Consider the following 20,125-nt stretch of genomic DNA (forward strand, 5'->3'; position numbering starts at 1 on the left):
GTACACATTCTGTTTACACTGTATATATTAAGTTTTTATTACGTTTATATATTTTTTATACTTCCTTACATTTATAAGTATTGCATGTGAGTTATTACTCAACTGTCTATTATTGACTGTCCTCTTGCTGCTATAACGTTGCATATTTCCCACTGTGGGACTAATAAAGTATTTTATCTAATCTTATATGTCGTGTATACCTTTCCATATTCATGCTATACTGTATGTACCGATATATTTAGTTTACTATAGTTTGGTTACTATGGTATGGTAATTTATACCCATATATATATATATATATATATATATATATATATATATATATATATATATATATATATATATATATATATATGTGCATGCTATTTTTCCTAGTACTATTTTACATGCTCCCTTTGCATGCTTGTGCAATCATCCTGTGCCACTGCACTTAACTCTATTTCATTTCTATACAAACTGTATTTCTGTAGTGAATGGTGTATATTATGTAGATATTCTATGTTTATTATTTAATTTCTTATTTTTATTCTATTGCTTTTTTATTCCCTTGTCTACCTCATTCTGACTTGTCTGCTGCTGTAGCAAGTGTTTTTCCCCAGTGTGGGATAAGTTTTTATCTCATCTTGTCTTAATAATTATGTCATAAAGTATGTAAAGTACACATAAGCAGTTAAATCTAAACAAAAACATAATGCTGCTTCAATTTTGTGCTCATGTAGAAGTGTTTTTACTAGGGAGTGATTAAAACTTACTCTGAAATACAAGGAGGGGCTGTAAAACCTGTATTAAAAACTGGAAAAATCCAATAGGTCCCATCATTTGAGCTCATGCTGAGTAAAATAAATAATGGGGTAGATGTAACTTAGACATGGGAACACTTCTGGCTTCATGTCAAGCTGAGCCTAAAATTAAATTTGTATAGCTAATTATTGACTATACATCCCAAGTGTTCAGTTTATTTGATCTTACCATGTAAATGGAATGTTTTCATCTACTATGTAAATAACCTGCACTGCAGCATACCACACTGTCTTGTTGCATAAAACCATAACAATTTTAATTATTAAAAAGAGAGGAGAGGGCAACACCACTGGATGCTGTAAAGTTCCTCTTTCTGATAAGACATTTAATGAATAGTTTATGGGCTTTATTCTTTATTCATAAATTATTCACCAATGCTTTACAGGTCAGCTGTTGGCCTTTGGCACAAAAGCACAATCTGGCATCTTCTGGGTACATTAATGTTTATGCTAATGTTCAGTTAAGAATGCCCAGTCAACCTGATGCTCTTCGGCTGCTTTTCAAGGCTCCACACACTTAAAAACGGATCGTCTTTCTGCAAGAGTAACCAGTATTCACACTGATATGGTTGTAACCTCAAAGTATTTCAGTACTTAAATAGTAAAGTAAAAATATGATCAAAACAAAAAGCAATTCGGCTACAGCCAGACAAGTAGTAATACAATTTAAATCAAGACTTTTTCCGCTATTTCAACATGGAGGCAAAACACACAGTAAAACAACACATTTATTAGTTACAGAATTTTAACTATAAAAACAAAATTCATGGAACTTTAATAACATTTAATTTACAATTATCTATATTTACAGATTGTAAATGTTCAGGGATATAATCTATGTACAACAATTTAAGTGACTTTAGTGCAAAACACTTTGCAGTATATTAATGTCAAAGTACAGTTACTGAATTTCCAAACTGAATATTTATTCCCCAGATAAACCAGTAAGACTTGTGAAAGTGAGAACTTTGAAACAAGTATTAAGAGTGGTGTCTTGAGTGCTGTTCAGCTACATTTCTAAGTGTGAAATAAAGTAATTATCCCTTAATAGCAAAAACATTTGCAAGATTTGTTTTGACCTATGACTATTATTAGGCAAATGTGGATACAAAATAAATGACACTATTTATGACAAATCTACTAACCTTGGGCATTAATTGACAAGTCGCTGCCATGTAGATCCAAGCAGGCAATTATGCAATTAAATAAAAATGTGACAAAATCTAAATCTAAAATTCTAACACTGCTAAAATAATATCTGGTGGAAAACATTCACAATAACATAAAAAAAATAATGTGCTTAATTTTCACCATCACAAGAGTGCTGATAACAATGGAAACAGCAACTACAAGAAATCTGATTTTAAAAAAGTTTTTAAATAATATGTGTTTACTTCATTTCAATGAAACTATTATTGTGCCTCAAGTGGCTTTTTGTAGAACTGAGGTAAAACATTTTCAGGTTTGAATGTTCATTGAATACCTAAAGGTGTTAAAGTACAGTGGCTTCTTTGAATGAGTCGATCCATCTATAAAAAGAAAATAGAATATATATATTATAATTGCTTTCATCATATAATTATAAAAGTCAACGCTATAGCCAATTCTGTATTGTCAACTCAATACATGAGTTAGACACTCAACATGCAAGTAACACACAACATAAAAGTAACACACTCAGCATGTAAGTAGCACAACTTATAAGTACACAACATATCAAGTACTCAAGTGACATGTAGGTACACAACACAGTACGAAGTCAAAAGGCATAAAGTAGAAAAGATATGAGTGGTGTAAAAATAGATTGATGAATAAGTAGCATCTCTCGTGATACTGTACCTCTGAGCTGTTTGTGCGTCATCAGCTTTAAAACTGTGGTACAGCGTGTTTTTGTGGTAGAGCTTAAACTGTAACTTCTGAGATGAATCTTCTTTCAGCATGAATCCTAACAGGGGCTGACTCTCTAAGGCTGCGACATCCTGCATGAAGACACAATGACACACACGTTAGAGGGACATGAAATCAACTCCTACTAGTCCAGTGGTCACCAACCTTTTCAAGCCTATGGTCGCTTTTTAATTCCAAATGTAGGCTGAGATCTACCAGCCTGAGATCTTCCAAAAAACCCACTTAGGAGGGTCATATTCATTATGTCTGCAATTTCTATTAAAGGCTCAATGTAGGAACATAAATATACACAAAGAAAGGCAGTCATAGAACTGTTCTGCAGAGCTGCTACTGCAGCACATTGTTTTTGCTCGTATAAAAGTAGTCCTGTGTACTCAAGCAAATACCAGTACTTTACAGTATGAAGCCCCGCATCTTCCGCTACGTAATACGACTTGTATTCAAGGAAATGCAGTAGATACACCAGCAGCTCCGCTCCCAGGACTGGACACACTGCCAGAGAATCAACAGTGAAGACTGTCGAGATCGACCAGTTGATTGCAATCGACGGGTTAGTGACAACTGTACTAGTCCAATTATAACATGAAGACAAACTGTCACTGAGACGAGTGGGATACTTTACCTCACTTGCAGCGTACGTGTACAAGACTTTGTCCTTAATGACAAACCACAGCCTCTTCCCCTGCTTCTTATTGCCCTTTGACCTCTGGAGATAGCCGCTCATGGAGGAGTTGTCTGTGTTTGCTGACACCTGAAACAAGGAAAACTAGAATTACCACCCAAAGCAGTTTAAGTCTACATACATTTCTTTTTCCAGACTCATATGAGGTCACTGTGACCTTTGAGCACTGGAATCTAATCAGTTAATCTGTGAGTGTGTAAGTGAACATCTGTGGCAAATTTAAAAGGATCCACTCGAGGCATCCCCATTCTTTTTGCCTTCAAAAGAAGGGGACGGACAGACAGACGGACACCTCAAAAACATAATGCTGAGGCATAAAATTCATCTGATGATTATTACTATGTCAGCCACCTCTTTAAGCGCAGCAGGTTTCTTTTTCTGCTTTCTGGAAAAAGCAAAGGAGGTTCTGCCTCCAGGGGACACAGCTGCTGATACGGAGCCTTCACCTAATGAGCAGACAATAAAACACATACACAGTGATGTTTCAGCGTGAGACAACATAAAACCAGAGGGATGACAGTGTTATTGTGAATAAAGCATGAAAACTGCTCCTCTTACTCTTCTGCTGCTGAAGAACAACGAAGCACTGGTCACACACCCGTGCTAACTGATTCTTTAGGTATTCAAGGCAGTGTTTGTTGGAGGAACAGGACTGGCACACCACCTGATTGGATGAAAAAGTCCAAACATACAAATCTTTCTCTTGCTTTACAACAGTAATTAAAATGGGTTTCGTGATCAACAGTTCCCTTACGTAACTTTAAATTTAAATTCACTAGATCCACATTTTTATTTGCCATTTGCCATACCCATAAATATAAGTCTCCTAAACATGTCTGATTATTTTCATCATGAATTATTCTCTGAGGAAATCAATAAAATAGTAGAAAAACGCCCTATTTCACAATATTAAAGAAAGATTCCTGGATCCACCCCCTGCTCTGGATCCACACCAAAATGTAATGACTTCCTCCCTCACCCATACAACATCCTTCCAACAAGTTTCATTGCAATCTGTCCTATAATTTGTTGTGTAATCTTGCTAACTAAGAAACATACAAACATTGCCTCCTCTGCGCAGGTAATAATTAGACATTTTTGCTAATTTGCGGTCTTGCCAAAAAATAAATGAGATGGTTGATATCAATATGTGTTTGTACAGATATTATCACCAACAGCAGGTTAGTGTAAACGCAACAATTTGGCCTTATAGGGAAAGGTCTCACATATGCCAGAGTGAAGTAAATATCTGTTATGAGTTCACCAGATCGATTTGCCTCGCCACAGGAAGAGAATGTTTTATTCATCCTCCCTCACACAGATTGGAAGTGAACGGATGGTGAAGGTCCGCCACTGAAACATTTGCGCATGTGTGATTAAGCCCTTATGGGGGCTCAGACTATTTTTTGGGGAAGACCAGTTACTTCCTGGAGTCCCACTGTGAGATTGCCGGGTTTAGTTTAGTTTTTACACAGTTGAAACATACAAGATGTCAAGTGTTATTTCAGGAGATTTACAGGGCCACTTTCTGTCACCTCACCTTTCCACATGCTCTGCAGTGGTGTCTCCGCCATGTCAGGGAGAACTCACAGGTGCAGATCATACACATGGTGGTCCGTGGGTCAGGGATCCATATCGGGGCTTTGGAACCCAAAGGAGCACCATCACTGCTGTCCGTCAGTTCTACCTGCATTTAAGTAAAAGAAACAGTTTACTCACTTACTGCTCATACATACCCCACATTTTTAGATTTGATCACCTTATCATTACTCTTTATGTTAAGGGTGTATTTTCTGAGGTTGTCTTACCTCCTCTAGAGGTTTGCCAGATATAAAAGTGATTTTCTTTCTGGTGTAGTCACAGATCGCTGTGGAAATGGCCTCGAGCCATTCGTCTCTCTCCGTTGCCGAGCTACAGGAAGAGGAAATAAAGAATGACTGCACACCCTGCACAGCATTAACACACTTATGCTCAACAAGGAGAAACACATGCGTTATTATCTTTTGATTTGGATCATTACCTTGCAGAGAGAATGAAGGAGCGCTCCACACTCTCAATGTTCAGCTCGTTCTGATAGGCCTCTTGGCTTGGTTTGCTAACCTGTAATTAATTTCACTGTGAGCAGTGGTGGCAGCATATATCTTATATCTTGTGATTATACTGATGTGACAAGAGTTCTCACCCTCATCCCAGCCAGACACAGCATGTTGTTCAGCTTGTACTGACCCGACTGAACAGGGGTGGTGTACAGCAACACATCGTTAAACTAAAGGAGAAATCACATTTAAGAAAAGATTAGGATAAGACAGTGGGAAATGATTTCAAATTCCAAAGTTTTGGTGTGGTTGAGATAACCAGTAGTTAGGCTCTGTGCTGTACAGTACATATAACTTTGGTTTGAGGTGGATTGCACCTCCAACCACCAAATCACCTACTGCATACAGTAGAGATTTAAACTCAAGACAGTCAAGACTCTCTGATCTATAACTTCTCTTAGTCTTTACAGCAGCATAAAAACATTGTGAGACATGGATGAATGAACTAAATAACTGCTTGGAAAGGAACGCTTAACTAAAAATGTATTTAGTATGAGCATCTCCTGGGACATCTGATCATAATGATTTTTTGCAGAAGAATTTGCAGAGAAAGGGAAAACGACAGAGTGTGGACTGGGCCCATGACACAGTCTTTACAGTGTTACCATGATCATGTTCCGAAAGCAAAGAGAAGTAAGAGACAGATGTGAACTGTACCAGGAAGAACTTTCTGGGCTGCATGACCTTCCTGGCCAGTTTCATCAGGACGCCCTCCTTTAGGAAGATCTAGAACCAAAACATGTCACAAGAGCTTATCAAGTCATGTTTTATTCAACAAGACATATGTTTATTTTATGTTTCTGTTTGAATGTCATTCTTAAAATAAAATATTTTGTATGTCCTTAAAGGTAAAAAAACATTTGGTTAATAAAAGTTACATATAATAATAATAGTATAATTATTATTATGAATGTAGTTATGTGTATCATATTGATATTATAGTGATGACAATCATTAAATGTATAAGAATTCACTGTGAGCGAACACACAACAGACAAAACCAAAAAATACCCCAAAAACCCTATGTCAGGATGAAAAATAAAGCTTATGGTGATGAGGGCCGATGCTAGTGTTGATGTGCTGTTAACAAAAACCTTTGATTTCCATCTATCAGGTCTTACCCGCCCAGGCTGGACAATCTCATGATGGCCGTTCAAACTGCACTGCACCTGGATCAGCTTCTGGAAATTATCCTGAGATTTTTTTTTTTTTTAAAGTGGAGATCAGAAACATGCATGGAGCATTTCATCGTGTTAACAGAACGTGTTGATTTGAATCAGCTCTCACCCCTTGTTTCATGATGTCGTTGGCATGATTGGCCACCTCCTTCACTAGAGCAAGGGCGGCTGAGTAGAAAGAAAATCACATACATGATGTATAAAGTTTCAAATCCACTGATGTCATGACGTGAACAAGTGCACAGTAAGGTGCCTGATTTACCTTGTGTGTCCTTGTAATCACCTGAGTCCTCCGACAGGTTCTTCAAATAGTCTGAAACGGAATTCACAAAGGTTCAACACTGCAAACAAACGAGAGGAAACTGCTTCGTACATTGGGTCACAAGTGCTCAGTGTTGTGTAGAAAATTCCTGGAATGTAGTTTGAAATTAAAATCCTGGATGAAAAGGTCTGCAGGTGCTAAGGTAATGCAATTATACAAGAGTGACGTGAGTTACATTCTTCACATTCTGGCACTGAGCGATCAACCCTGGTGCATTAGACTCATGACACTCTAAGCCTCCTCATGTTAAAGCTCATGTTATGTGACTAAGATTTGGACCGCACTTCAAAAACCTCTTATATGTCAACAGACGACGAAAGACAGAACTGTAGACTGTATTTGGTTTTATGTGCACCAGGGGGCAGTATGACGCCTGCAATGAGACATCACAGGCTGTAGGAACATGTTTAGGAGAAATTAACAGATTAATTTAGTGCTGTGAAACTTCATTCAGGGGCGGATGTAGGGGTGCACTGGCCCCAGCTGAAATCTGATTGGCCCTTGCAGTGTGCCTGTCCTGTCAGTCGTCTTTTTTAAGAGTTTAGAAAAAGTTATTTTAGAATTTACACAGTGTTCCTGAACAAGGAAACATTTTGTAAACATATTCAGTGATGAATATCAGCTTTGAATCAAAGCTACAGTAAACAAGGAATGTGCACCTTTATGAACCAGAAATAAAACATGGATGTTGGACATATAATTGGCCGCTTTGTGTAAATTGTGGCCCATGATGTGGACAAATCCTAGCACCGCCCCTGACTTCATAAGATGTTACCTGTGAGCAGCAGCTGATACTGAGGAATCCTCTGAATAGGCTTCAGTAGGTAATGCTTCAGGGCCAAGCCGGCACAGCGTGGAGTGGCCTTGGACAGATAATGACACACTTCATAAACATTTTTAGCAACACATACACACACCCACCCACCCACACACACACACATACATACATAAACAATGACGCAGAATCAACCTAAAACACGCCTCCCCAGAAAGAAAGAACAGGTCTAACAGGCCTCCTTACCTCAAATTCCCGAACTACAACTCCAAATGCTGGGTTCCTCTTGGTCTGCTCTTCCAGTAAAGCCACATTCTTGTCAAACTCGCGGATGTATGTGGAGTACATCTTCAGATAGGGGCCTTTCTTCAGGAAAATGTCCGCTAGCTGTGCACTCTCATCCCTGTGCACAGAATGAAGTGGCATGAAATAAACTAGACCTGTGACCCCTCTGTATGCATGTGTAACAATTTCAATGAAAACAACTTGCCTTCTCATTATTTGCCTGATTAAAGAGATGCTTGTGTGAGAGTTAAATGTATGTCTAAAAACACCAAACCACGCTCTTCGGCTGATGTTAAGCATCCATATTGTTTTGTTTCAAGGCACCTCCATATTTGTAAGTGCCATGTCGGTTATTATGTCAGTTTCCCAGTTGGAACTTTGATTTGAGAGATGACACGAATGCTGCTTTCAAGTCTGAAAGTGGTAATTAAAGTAATGGCAGCATTTAAGGAGAGCCCGATGACACAGTTGGTATGTTTGTTCACTGTCAATCAAGGCTAATTAAATCACATTCACACAGGCCTGATGAAGTGAATGAGCGAGTTTTTGAATGTTCTATAAATGTTATGGGGTCTTTTGTAGTTCTTTTCGAGGCTGTGTGGGTTTTCTCAGAGTACTCCAGCTTCTTTTAAGAGTTCACACATGCAGATTGGGGTTAGATTGTTTGGAAAGTCGAAATTGAACGTAGGTGTGAATGTGATTTGTTGTTCGTCTCCGTGTCTGAGCAGACAATCTCCTGCTGTGTTGTTCAACTTCTGGAGAAAGTCTGTACTCAATTCTCCAGAAATTCTACAGAGTTCTTGTCACACACAATGTTAGCCGGGATTGTCTACAGCCCTCCTGCAACCCCTACAAGATAAGTGGTATAAATAACGAATAGATTGATGGATGTTACAGATGTTAATATAATTTAATACAATTCTTCAGAGTTTAAATTCAATTTTAAGGTATTAAGTTCCAACTTCAAACCTTGAAACAAAAGTCCCATAACAAATGTATGGAGACAGAGATGTTCACGTACCTTTGGCCATGTGGTGTAACTGTATCTGAGTTATCAGTGATTGATAAAAACAAATGTAAAAGCACTTTTTTGTGATTCTGTTATTGTACCAATTGGCCAATCTCTGCTTCAGCTCTCTCAGCAGGTCCTGGTTGAGTTCGTAGAGCTGTGGGAGGTAATACAGGATCTGGTTGAGAAGTCGCTCTTCAATCACGGGCTTCCCATTCTGACGAGATGATTTAGACACCACATCTCGGAAGTCCTATTTATGTAAGAAGGGGCAAATACAGGAAGTCAACTAAAGGCACAGTGGGGAAATGCAAACATTTCTCAACTTGTTTCTTATTGAACTGCATCTTTATATTTTTTTGAAAATTAAGCCAAGGCTAAGTTCCACTAATAAAGTCTAAGAAATTTACTAAGAAACAATGATTCAAAAGTTGTCTCCTGTTAAAGGTTCCAAGCAGAACCTTATAAATTAGATAAGCTCCAGGAAGTAGAAAAGTCAAAGAAAGAGATATACTGATAAACCATTTTCACATTATCAGTTTCTAGTGAATCAGGACTAAAGAGAGAGCACAGAGAAGCCTGGAGGCACCGTGTCTGCTCCTTTTTCTGATGATGTGGAGATTTTTGGTGGTTTATGTGGACACATGGCAAATAAAAGTGCTTACACACTGGGCACCCAGCAGAGAGCTCCTGTGGTTAACATGTGCAATCTCTTCCGTCTACAACAGCTGACAGTGACAGAGGTGGGTCACGTGGATATTAGACAAAAAACATGGATGATTCAAGTGAGAAGTTGTTATTGAATATTTGTGAGTTATGTTTTGTTACTGCCCAGAGTGAAGTGGCCACTGTCATTTATTGACTTGAGCTGATTTGTAACAAATTCTCTTGGAGACTAGTACATACTCTTCGATGTTCTTTGAGCTCTGTGGTTAACGAAAGGTTTAAAAGCTCATCAGACAGACCAACATCACATTTTCATTGAGCTAGAATTCCCAGCTGTTACTCTTTTTCTATTGTTGAAAAGTCAGCATTTTAGAGACAACAGGCATCTGTACAAAGAGCATAGCACTAACATGGCCATCGGTTTGTTGAAAGCTGGCTGCCTGGCAGACTTGAATGAACAAAGACTAAGACTCCTCCACATTCTTGCTATGACTGATCCTCATTACCGGACTCCATTCACCTTTAGTCCACAGACAGAGACTCAAGAACTTCCTGTCTGACCATCATCTGTGACTCAGCTCTACTACGATCTTTTTTCACGGCCTTCGTCTCTTCAAATATCTGCTCACATGACTTTTCATTTTAGTGTTAGCCTTTAACTTTAAGATAAAACACCATCGCAAACACAGATGCATGAGTTAAATGACTTAGCGGTCTTCTGTGTGTGTCATCACAGCCCTGTTGATGTTTACATAGCACAACTGTTCTTTGTCACCTGTGTTTAATATTCATGATGCTAGAAGTCCAGTCATTGTTATTATGTCATCTGTCTCTCGTGATAACAAAACCAACTGTTGTGGTTGTGTTCAGTCATGATTCAAGTACTGAAGAGATAAAATCATTGTTTTAATGAACTGTCATGGTGGCATAGGGAAATGTCAGGCCTACCACTTTGGTCCAAGCTAAAAGATTACAACTATCACATTGGTGATCTCTTGACTCTTGCGCCACCATGATGTTGGTATTTTGTGGTTTTGATTGGAATGTCTTGTCAACCACGAGATGGATAATTGCTGATAATTATAATACATTCAGTACATTCAGTACATTCTTTTTCTCCAAAGGATGAACTTTAATAACTTTGGTATCTGATACCATCATCAGGACAAAATTTTCATTTCTCTATAAAATGACAAAATATTTAGTAAAAACTAATTTAAACTATTTAAGCCGCAGCTGTAGCCTACGATGTCTTTACTGCTTATTTGCATAAGCTAACAGAAAAACCTTAACATGGTCATTACGCCTGTCTATCGCAGCCAAGTTAGCATTGTTATCATGAGCATGTTGTGATGTTAGCATTTAGCTCTAAACACCAGTGTTCCAAAGTACAGTCTAACAGAGCCACTGTCCTTCGTAACCAAATGACCCACCACTGTGGACGTGTTGGGAATTGTGTTAAACTACTTATTAAAGCAAAACTTTGTAACTTTAAGTTACAGCGATCTCTGCAGCCACATGTGGTACGTAATTCTGTTGTGCTTAAAAGTTACCCATGATCCCCGGCTTCCTGAAACAGAGGAGCAGCCGTGGTGACAAATACATCAAAATGTATTTAGAACTATGAATATATTAAAAGTTGAATGCTGAATATTTCACTGTCACAAGTCAGTGAACCATTAAACTAATTCTGAAACTGCAATTTTAAGGTAAATGTTTTTGCATAGAGTCGCTTTAAGTCCCATTTATACACTGCTTTAGCTTTTGTTTTGTAATCGTCCGAAAGAAAGTTTACATGCTTATACTGAGAGAGACTATGATTAATACTCGTCTGTCAGCAGAAACTAATACTACTTACTGTTATACTAGTCACTCTATATTTGATCATGTGACCGTAACATTTTGAGGGAAGTTAGCAAAGAAACCAGATCGTCATTTGATGTTGAGTCTGTGATCCACTAAATATCAAATGTCTCCATAAACCACAAGGAGACAATATAACAGTTTAAGTCCAGATGAGTGTAATGTTACAGTGAGATCACACTACTGTTGAAATTCGGGGGAAACCCATGAGCAATGTGATCTGTGGGGACGAGACTGAAGGAGTTGCGTCTTTTCTGCTGAATGGGGTGTGACCCAGTGGTCTGCAAATCAAACACATATGGAGAATGTGGGCTCTCTCAGTAGACGAGCACGAAGCACAATATATACAGAAAAACACCAGCCTATCTGCTCTTATCACAACAAACATGGGGCCATGTTTTCATGTGAGGGGTGATGTGTGTGGGGAGAGTTCTTACGACATGAAGCAGTTTCAGGACATCGACAAACCTAGAACAACAACAAATGGGAAAAGATTCATTTGTTATGATGGATAAGTAAAGCAACAAAGAGTCATTTCCTCTAGTACAAGGACATTGTATCCTCTCCCTTACCTCTTTTATATAGTCATACTGACAATTCCCAAGGTTTTAAGATTTCTGTCTCCACCCAATACAATGTAGCTGAATGGAATTTTCACTTTGGAGCTTGCAGCTTAAAATGTTAACAAGTATGTTACATAATGAAAAGAACTTCCTGTGAGTTTTCATACCAGAAAAATAGTCTTGTTAAACTGTTAATGACATTTTTGGATTATCCAGACAGTTTAAACAATAACGTAGATTTAGAAAACTGCTGTTGGATTTTTTAACCTCCACAAAGGAGGTTATGTTTTCCTCTGAGTTTGTTAGTTTGTTTCTTACTTTTTTTAGCAAACTTATAACAGGATTAAACTAGTCAACCGATTTCATGAAATTTTGGGAAGGGGTGCGGCATGATCCAATTTTGGTGGGGGAAGATCAAGGATTTGTTTTCACTCTTTGACATTGCATTGTCATTAATTTTAATAATAAGAATTAAATAATTAATGGATCTTGATGTTAACAATAATGTGACTGATGTTTGGGGGCTGATATGTATTAGTGTTTGCAATATAGGTGCTAAATCCGAATAAAAGCCTGGGTGAATTTACATGTGGTTTCATTAGGGGACTATTGGGCCGTGGCAGGGGTATGTGCTCAACTGAGTGACATTCTGGTTTAAAAAGGATCCATGTGACTTTATTCTTGAGCACAAAACATGGTGGGACCCTTTTCTGCCTGAGTGTGTGACCTTGCATATAAATAAACCTCTTTTCGGTTCTTCAGTGTAATTTTGCAATTTGGTGTAGCTCCCCCGAAAAATCTAGATCCATTGAATTTAAATGTGGTTTCAAAAGGGAACTGTTGGGCCTTGGCACAGGTATGCACTCCATTCTAGTTAAATGCCAAATCGTCTTTCAAATCCTCAGTATATTTGAGATGTCTTTTCACTTTAAATGGGGGTGAAGGCACAAATCTCAGAGACAGATATTTCAAAACCTGGGCAAATGAAACCAAAATGCATGGCTGCATCATAGCAAGAGAGGAAAAATGTATCTGTTCTAGTATTTTTTGTGACCTTATGCTTTAAGAAAAAAATGAAGACTCTTACACACTCTCAGAGCTCATGATTTCAGTAGCGATGTGGTGAATCTTGCTCTTCTTCTGTCCACTCTGCATCTAAAAAAAGCAAAACACAGATATTGATTGTGATGCATTAGAAAATAATGACATCAGAAATGTGCATCCTGATTAAGTCCGTGGCCATTTAGATGAGCAGTGGGTGTACAAAATAGTAGAAAACACCTGTCAGTAAAACACAATATAATTCAAAAGACTTTGTAAAGAATAAATCCTGTGAGATGATTCCAGGAGGATTCGGGGGACTCAAGTCATGAACATATAAAATAAATCATGAACAGCATCTCCTCACCGTACTCTCCTCTGACTGCTCAGTGTCTCCTTTACTCGAGATGGAGCTGCTGTCGTTCTCATCCTCCTCATCTGACGACAACGTGTTCGCCATAAAATCATCATCTGACGGGCCGTCGCCCAGGGGTGCCACTTCCTCACTGGTAGAGCTTCTGTTTAAAGGGGGCACAATGTTTGAGTCAACGAAGAAAAGGAAACAGATGCCAAAGCATGAACTGTGCAGGTGTTGTGCATACTGAATACTGAATGCAGCCCAACGTGACTCAAACTTAAGTCATTCTAATGACACATGATTAGAAGATAAAACAAGGCCACATGAAAGGATGTTGTTGTTGAAAGAAGTGGGTGAAAGAGATGAGGATGAAATAAAAAGCACCTCAGCACATTTCATCTGCAGGAGTGTTTTTGTAGTCCAACATTTCCTGCTCTGATCAAGAGGGAGTCATAAAAATAAAAGTACACAGGAAAGGCAGCACATGATGCAGCCGGAAAAAACATTCAATAATTATCATCAACACTGTCACTTGACACGAGGCCTGGTCTGGCTGCATGCCTCCACTCACAGAGCAAAAACGCTGCCAAGTGCACCTGAAGTCCAAACAAGACACTGACCACTAGTCTCAGTCGTCACACACTCTGCTCGTTTAACCTTGCAGCTAAAAAATGATGATGTGAAGAGCGAAGAGGAAACTGCACCAAAGACAAACCTCATATCTAAAATACCAGAATCCCCTGAGGGAGAGCCACATGTGAAACAACAGCACCTCCCTGCACTGACTGCAGAAAATGAAAAAGACCACAAAAAAAAACTGCAAAGGCAATAAGCCAGAGTCAGTGGCTCTTTCATATAATGTGTCTACATTAGCTGTTGCATTTAAATATGACTGGTCTGTGTTTGTGAGCAGCTCAACGTGTTTTCAACATGTGATTGTTGAACTAAAGAGGGGCGACACGCTAAGCCACAGGAGGCAGAGTGAACAGTTACACAAACGGTAATCCTATTTTCCCGACTGACTTCTGTTCACTGGTCATTCACAGCATAACATACATTCTTTACAAGATGAGGAACATAACAAACATCACTCCCAGGAGTTTAAATGTAATAAAAGTATAACTGAGCAATTTGTCATGATTACAGTATCTGAGCATTCAAAATGGCATTAGGATAATTAAGTACCAGTGTCTTGTTCCAGAAACGTGCACGGTAATGTTCCGATGTTAACCTGATTTAGTTTAAGTCTGTAGAAGACACTGTCATGTGAACAGCATTGTCTGATTACCATTACCTGAATAAGGTCATACTTGGAATAAAAAATAAATAAGACGTGGACTATTCCACAAAATGTAAATGTGTATGCATCTTAATTGGGCTGGCCCCTCATTTATTTCGGAATCATTGTGTCCCCTGCACACGGTGAAATCTTTGTGGTCTGCTGACCAAGGCCTTCTGGCCATCCCAAAATTCACATTAAAAGCTAAAGGTCACCAGATATTTCCTGTCATTGCTCCCACCCTCTGGAACCGTCTTCCCTGAGTTATAAAAAAATGCAGAGCCATCAACAGTTTTAAGAGGTTGTGAAAAACTCCCCTATTTGATAAATATTTAACTTGGTCTAGTCCTTATGGTTCCATTGTTTTTGTTTGTCCTCTGTGTGTGCTTCTTCATGTTTGTATTGTACAGCACCTTGTAACTTTGGTTCTGAAAGGTGCTTTATAGATAAAATGTATTTGCTGACTTACTTATTCACATAATCTTAGAGTTTTTGCAGCCTTTTGCAACTTGTGTAAACATCATCCTCAAAACTAGGTTGTGATTACGCAGTCACAGAAACCTGGTTTCTGCTTTTTAACAATAATGTTTTAAGCAGCACAAATAAAAAAAACTATCTCCTCTATTGTGTTTGGGTGACACCGAAATCAACACCTACATCTCAACACCTGGAGGGGAAGTGGATGAAATAACCCTTTAAAGAATTAAACACTTCGAACGCAACCTGTTGCATGAAGTGTATATTTCAAAAAGCATTGTTTAGATGAGCCATCTGAATTTTTACGTCAACCCACTAACACCTGAGAGGCTTTGTAAGCACGCTCTTCACTGTACTTGTCAAACTCCCCAGACAGGAATCTGCAACAACAACAAAAAGAAAGACAATGGCCCTGTTCATACCTGGCATTAATGTACGAGCTGGGTGATCTGCTTGTGAGACATGCGTTTCAGTGAGTCTTCCTTTTTTTATTTTTACAAGTGACCCACTGTCACACTCATTAAGTCATTAAATCGTTTACACATAAAGTCTGCAGCTTTGAGAAGCCTCAGGATTCTTCAGAAAACAACAGCAGCCACACCCCACCCCCTGCACATAATTTATAATTTATTACTTATACACTACTGGCACTATCACCAATCTCTGCACCTTCGCACAGCACGTGCCCATAACCCTGTTAATCTGTTACTGTATATATGTATATTCTTTATTTTATTTTATTTTATTTTATTTTATTTTATTCTATTTTATTTTATTAAATTTCTTATATATTGTTGTTTTTTATATTGTTGTTTTATGTACATAAGTAGTGCACCAATGACACCAAGGCAATTTCCTGTATGTGCAAACATACCTGGCAAATAAAAGAATTCTGATTCTGATTCTGATTCTGAAGTAATGGAAACTCATACGAGGTTATATAGAGACAGAAATTAAAGCCAATGTTATCTACCTCTCATAGTCTGTCGGTTGGTTTCCAGTGTTTTTCTCAAAGGACATATACGGCTCCTGCTCCTCATAAATCCCCTCATCATTATACATGTCGCTGTTCCAGGCCGCAGGCTGTGAGAAGGAGGCTCCAGGAGACGACCCTGCCTTCCCCACGTAGATGTTCTCGTAGTCTGGAATCTCCTCATAGTGACGGATGTTCTCGTAGTAAACATCTTGATCCATCCCAGGGGGGACATCATCTCCATCCACGCTTTGCTCCACTCCAAACAGAGGACAGGATGATTTACGTACCAACCTGGGATGCTCTGAGAGGTTCTGACATGCATCTTGGTGATTGTCAACACTTTGCTCGTTGTCGTTGGCAGTGCAGTCTGGGCTCTGGCCTCCTCTTGCTTTCAGCTTGGGCAGCATCTTCACCGAGAGCTTCAAGTCCAGCAGTTTCCGGAAGGAGCTCCTCCTCAGTGCGTTGGAGCATATGAGGTCGGCACCGGCGAACGACTTGGCTCTCTGTTTGCCCAGGCTAGACCGTGGGGGCTTAATGACTCCAGGTGGTAGGAGGCTTCTTCTTGCTTTCTCATCTGGAGGCAGAGGCAGCTCCCTCAGCGCTCTCTCCCTCAAAACACAATCTTGTCTGGAAAGCACCTCCTGCCCTTTCTCATAATCTCCTAATTTTTCACTTTCTTTCTCCTCAGAGGATCCCATACTCTGGATACACGTCTTGGGGCTGCTGTGTCTCTGCGGCTTCTTCGGGAGCGCCTTAACTAAAACATTCTCTGTTGCAACGGTGAAGGCAGGAGGTTGGCTGATGTCTGGCTGATTGAGCGAACAGCTAGAAGCTGGACAATGTGTGAGGTCACCGAAGACTCTCCCCTGATCTTCCTTTCCTTCTGTGTCCTTGTCCACCTCTTCTTCCTCCATGTCAACCGACACTTCCATCTCATAAACGCTGCTGTCCCAGCCCAGGTCCTCCTCGTCCACGTCCTTTGGCAGCATCTCAGGTGACGCTCTCTCAGGTGCAGACAGAAAAGGCTTTTTCTTGGGTGGAGGGGCTGGTGGAGCACAGACCTTTCTCACAGTCAGAACAATCGGCTGCTTGTTTTCATTTACAGGTACACTGACAGACAGGGGTGCGCTGTCCTTCCCCTCCGATGACACCTTCACCTCTCTGACGTTCATTTCCCTCCCTTCCTGCATGCTCATAGTCTCTTCTCTCTGTTCCTCCACCTTTTCCTGAGCAGCCAGAACAGCTGTCCTGGGTTTCCGTGGCACGGGGACTGGTTTGGGTTGGGGCATGCAAGATATTTGCCCTGAACTAAGAGCCTCTTCCTTCTGTCCTCGCCCAGGTGGACCTAGAGGTGTTATGTTACCATTTGCCTCATTGTTGCGCATACTGTGAGGAAGAGAGGGCCTAACAGTCACCACAGGACTGGGGGTAATGTCTGTGTGAGGATTTTTGTCCAAATTGAGCATCTCTTGTAAAGGTTTATGGTGAGTGGGGTGGATATTGGTAGAGGCAGACTGTGGTGGTTTATCGCTAATCACGTGGCTCTTAGCAGTGTCCGTTCTCTCTCCACTTTCCACCGCACCTCTAGATGTTTGGGGAATCTTTCTGTTTTCTTCACTTCTACCCTTCTGCGACTCTTTCTCCGTTTTGTCTCTGCTTGCTGCTGTGCTCCTGATGCATTGGCAGTTTTCCTGGCTACACAAGCAAATAGGAATAATATAATCCCAATCCGGCTTTTTGTTCTCTTGCTGTATTCCATTCTGAGAGTTCAGCAGACCAATGGCGCGAGGGTTTTCTGTTACAGATGATTGGTGCGAGCTCTTTGAAGCGAGGGGTTTGGATTCCACCGCGGCGAATGTGAGTTTTGAGAGGCAGGGTTTGGGGGCCAGTACTGGTTTGACCCTCCTTGGCATGACAGGAGACGGGAGAGATAGCCTGTCTCTTCTGGCGGTGGAGGGAGAGTGCCCCAGCCTCTGGGGCTGCACCAGCTTTGGTTTCGGGGCCAGAGGTGGCTTGTGCATGCCTGAGGAGAGAAAAACAAAACACACTTGAAATTTTGAGTTTATCAGCACCACAGTCAAGCTAAAGCTATTTATAGAGCAGCTTTTCTACTCTTGATAACAGCATATTTTGCCCATTCAACCATTCACACACATTCATACAGTGTATCTTTGTGCAGCACTTTCTCTTTCACTAATCACTGCTGGTTCAGCCATCAAAGGGCAGTCAAGGGTTCAGCATCTTGCCACAGCCGCCCAGAAAATGATTATGGCTCTAATCTGACACAATGTGAAAACCATGTTCTCAAAATCCAGACGGCATGTCAGATGTATTTTCAGTCGTCAGACAGATGTTGCTCTAATGGAGCTTCACTCCTAACTCGTCAGATTCACTCTGCAGCATTGATCCTGACCTAATGACAGCTTAGTGTAAAACTGTAAAGTACTACAGCACCTCTCCGGGGGGTGGGGGTTCAAATATCACATGGCTTTTGTTTGCCACTACACACAGCAGCACAGTAATCCAGCTAATGGCCCGTGTCAACATGGCAGAGGAGGAGGAGGAGCAGATGGGAGATGAAGAGTGAGGAGTGGGTCACAGGGACTGGAGAACAGTCACGCAAACTGGTACATCTGTCTTAACTAGTGCCCTAAAATCTTCTGTGGAATACTGTAACCATAACAGGCTGATTGAAAGGCATGTTGATGTTTTTTTATTTCCCTACTCAGCAAAGCATTAAGTGGTACACTACACAAATCTACATAAACACTCTAATGCAGTGGTTCTCAAAGTGGAGGGTGGTCTCCCCTGAGTGTGTGTGTTTGTGTGCGGTGGGGGATCAGTTGGGATCCTATTTAATAAATTGCTTCCCCCATCTTGTTAATGACTGATAAGAAATAATCATTTGAGAATTGGTGCTTTAAAGTCATTTCATTTGGAGGTTGTTTGCACAATCACTCAGATATGTGACACACAAGTTAAATGCCCTAAATAATAATACATTTTTAAAGGCAGGAATGTCTGTACAACACACACACACACACACACACACACACACACACACACATAACATTTCTGTCGCGTTGTTTATTTGTATAAATGAGAAATAAATATATGAACATCTGTTGTATTGTCTGTTTGTATGAAAGTGTGACAAACAAATCAAATGGTTGATAAATCACTGCTTTTAAAATGTCCTGATTCTCACGCACACACGAATCACACAACAACAGTTGTCAGTTGTGAGTTGTCTCTCACTCACCTGAGTTCATCCTCGCTTCTCTCTCTTCACTTTCTTCTTCTGTCAGAACAGAGGAATCAAACCTTCTCCGGTTGTCACATCACGAACCGACGACTCAAACTAAGTTACCGACATTGTTTCCTCGAGTTTGTCCGAGAGCAACACTTGCGGTCCCGCTGCAGACAGCTCAGTCACCAGCAGCTCCGACTGCCTGCGGTATGAACCAGGGAGCTCGTAGTTTCAACAAACGACCACTAGAGGTCCTCAGTGAGCACAGACTGCCGGATTTAATAATTAATTAAACTCCTTTAAATATGAACATAGTAAACACAAGTTGAGTGTAATGTTAACTAAGTCTAACACGTTACACATTACGTTTCTTGAGTGGCAAACACACATTTATTTCCATGTATATCATCATTACTTAAATTAGCAACACTGTATATGACTAAGAGTCAGAGTGGTAGTGTGTAAGCCATATCTGATGAATAGTTGAGGAAGTAAAACTCCAAAAAATCTTCATGTTGTAACCTGATCTTTCTGTCTGTAAAGGAGGAAGGGGGTGAATAACAGCAACTGGAAAAGAAGTGAGAATAGTTCTGCACA

At 40.0% G+C, this 20,125-nt stretch overlaps 1 protein-coding gene across 1 annotated transcript; it reads right to left on the bottom strand.

Annotated features, from left to right (window-relative positions):
* Positions 1-1,510: 1,510 nt before the first annotated feature.
* LOC109648288 (FYVE, RhoGEF and PH domain-containing protein 6-like) lies at positions 1,511-20,024 on the bottom strand. The gene is made up of 21 exons (XM_069528073.1): positions 19,541-20,024; positions 16,276-18,301; positions 13,556-13,706; positions 13,235-13,302; positions 12,022-12,052; positions 9,157-9,308; positions 8,008-8,164; positions 7,762-7,849; positions 6,927-6,977; positions 6,774-6,832; positions 6,608-6,679; positions 6,144-6,212; positions 5,573-5,656; positions 5,411-5,490; positions 5,199-5,301; positions 4,931-5,077; positions 3,949-4,054; positions 3,742-3,836; positions 3,331-3,459; positions 2,640-2,779; positions 1,511-2,329 (listed from the first exon to the last, which is right to left on the bottom strand). Exons 1-21 carry the CDS (start codon positions 19,548-19,550, stop codon positions 2,293-2,295), a joined length of 3,855 nt encoding a protein of 1,284 aa, XP_069384174.1. The 5' UTR covers positions 19,551-20,024; the 3' UTR covers positions 1,511-2,292.
* Positions 20,025-20,125: the final 101 nt, after the last annotated feature.

Source organism: Paralichthys olivaceus, chromosome 7 (genome assembly GCF_024713975.1).
Source record: "Paralichthys olivaceus isolate ysfri-2021 chromosome 7, ASM2471397v2, whole genome shotgun sequence".
In the NCBI taxonomy this organism is placed as follows: domain Eukaryota; kingdom Metazoa; phylum Chordata; class Actinopteri; order Pleuronectiformes; family Paralichthyidae; genus Paralichthys; species Paralichthys olivaceus.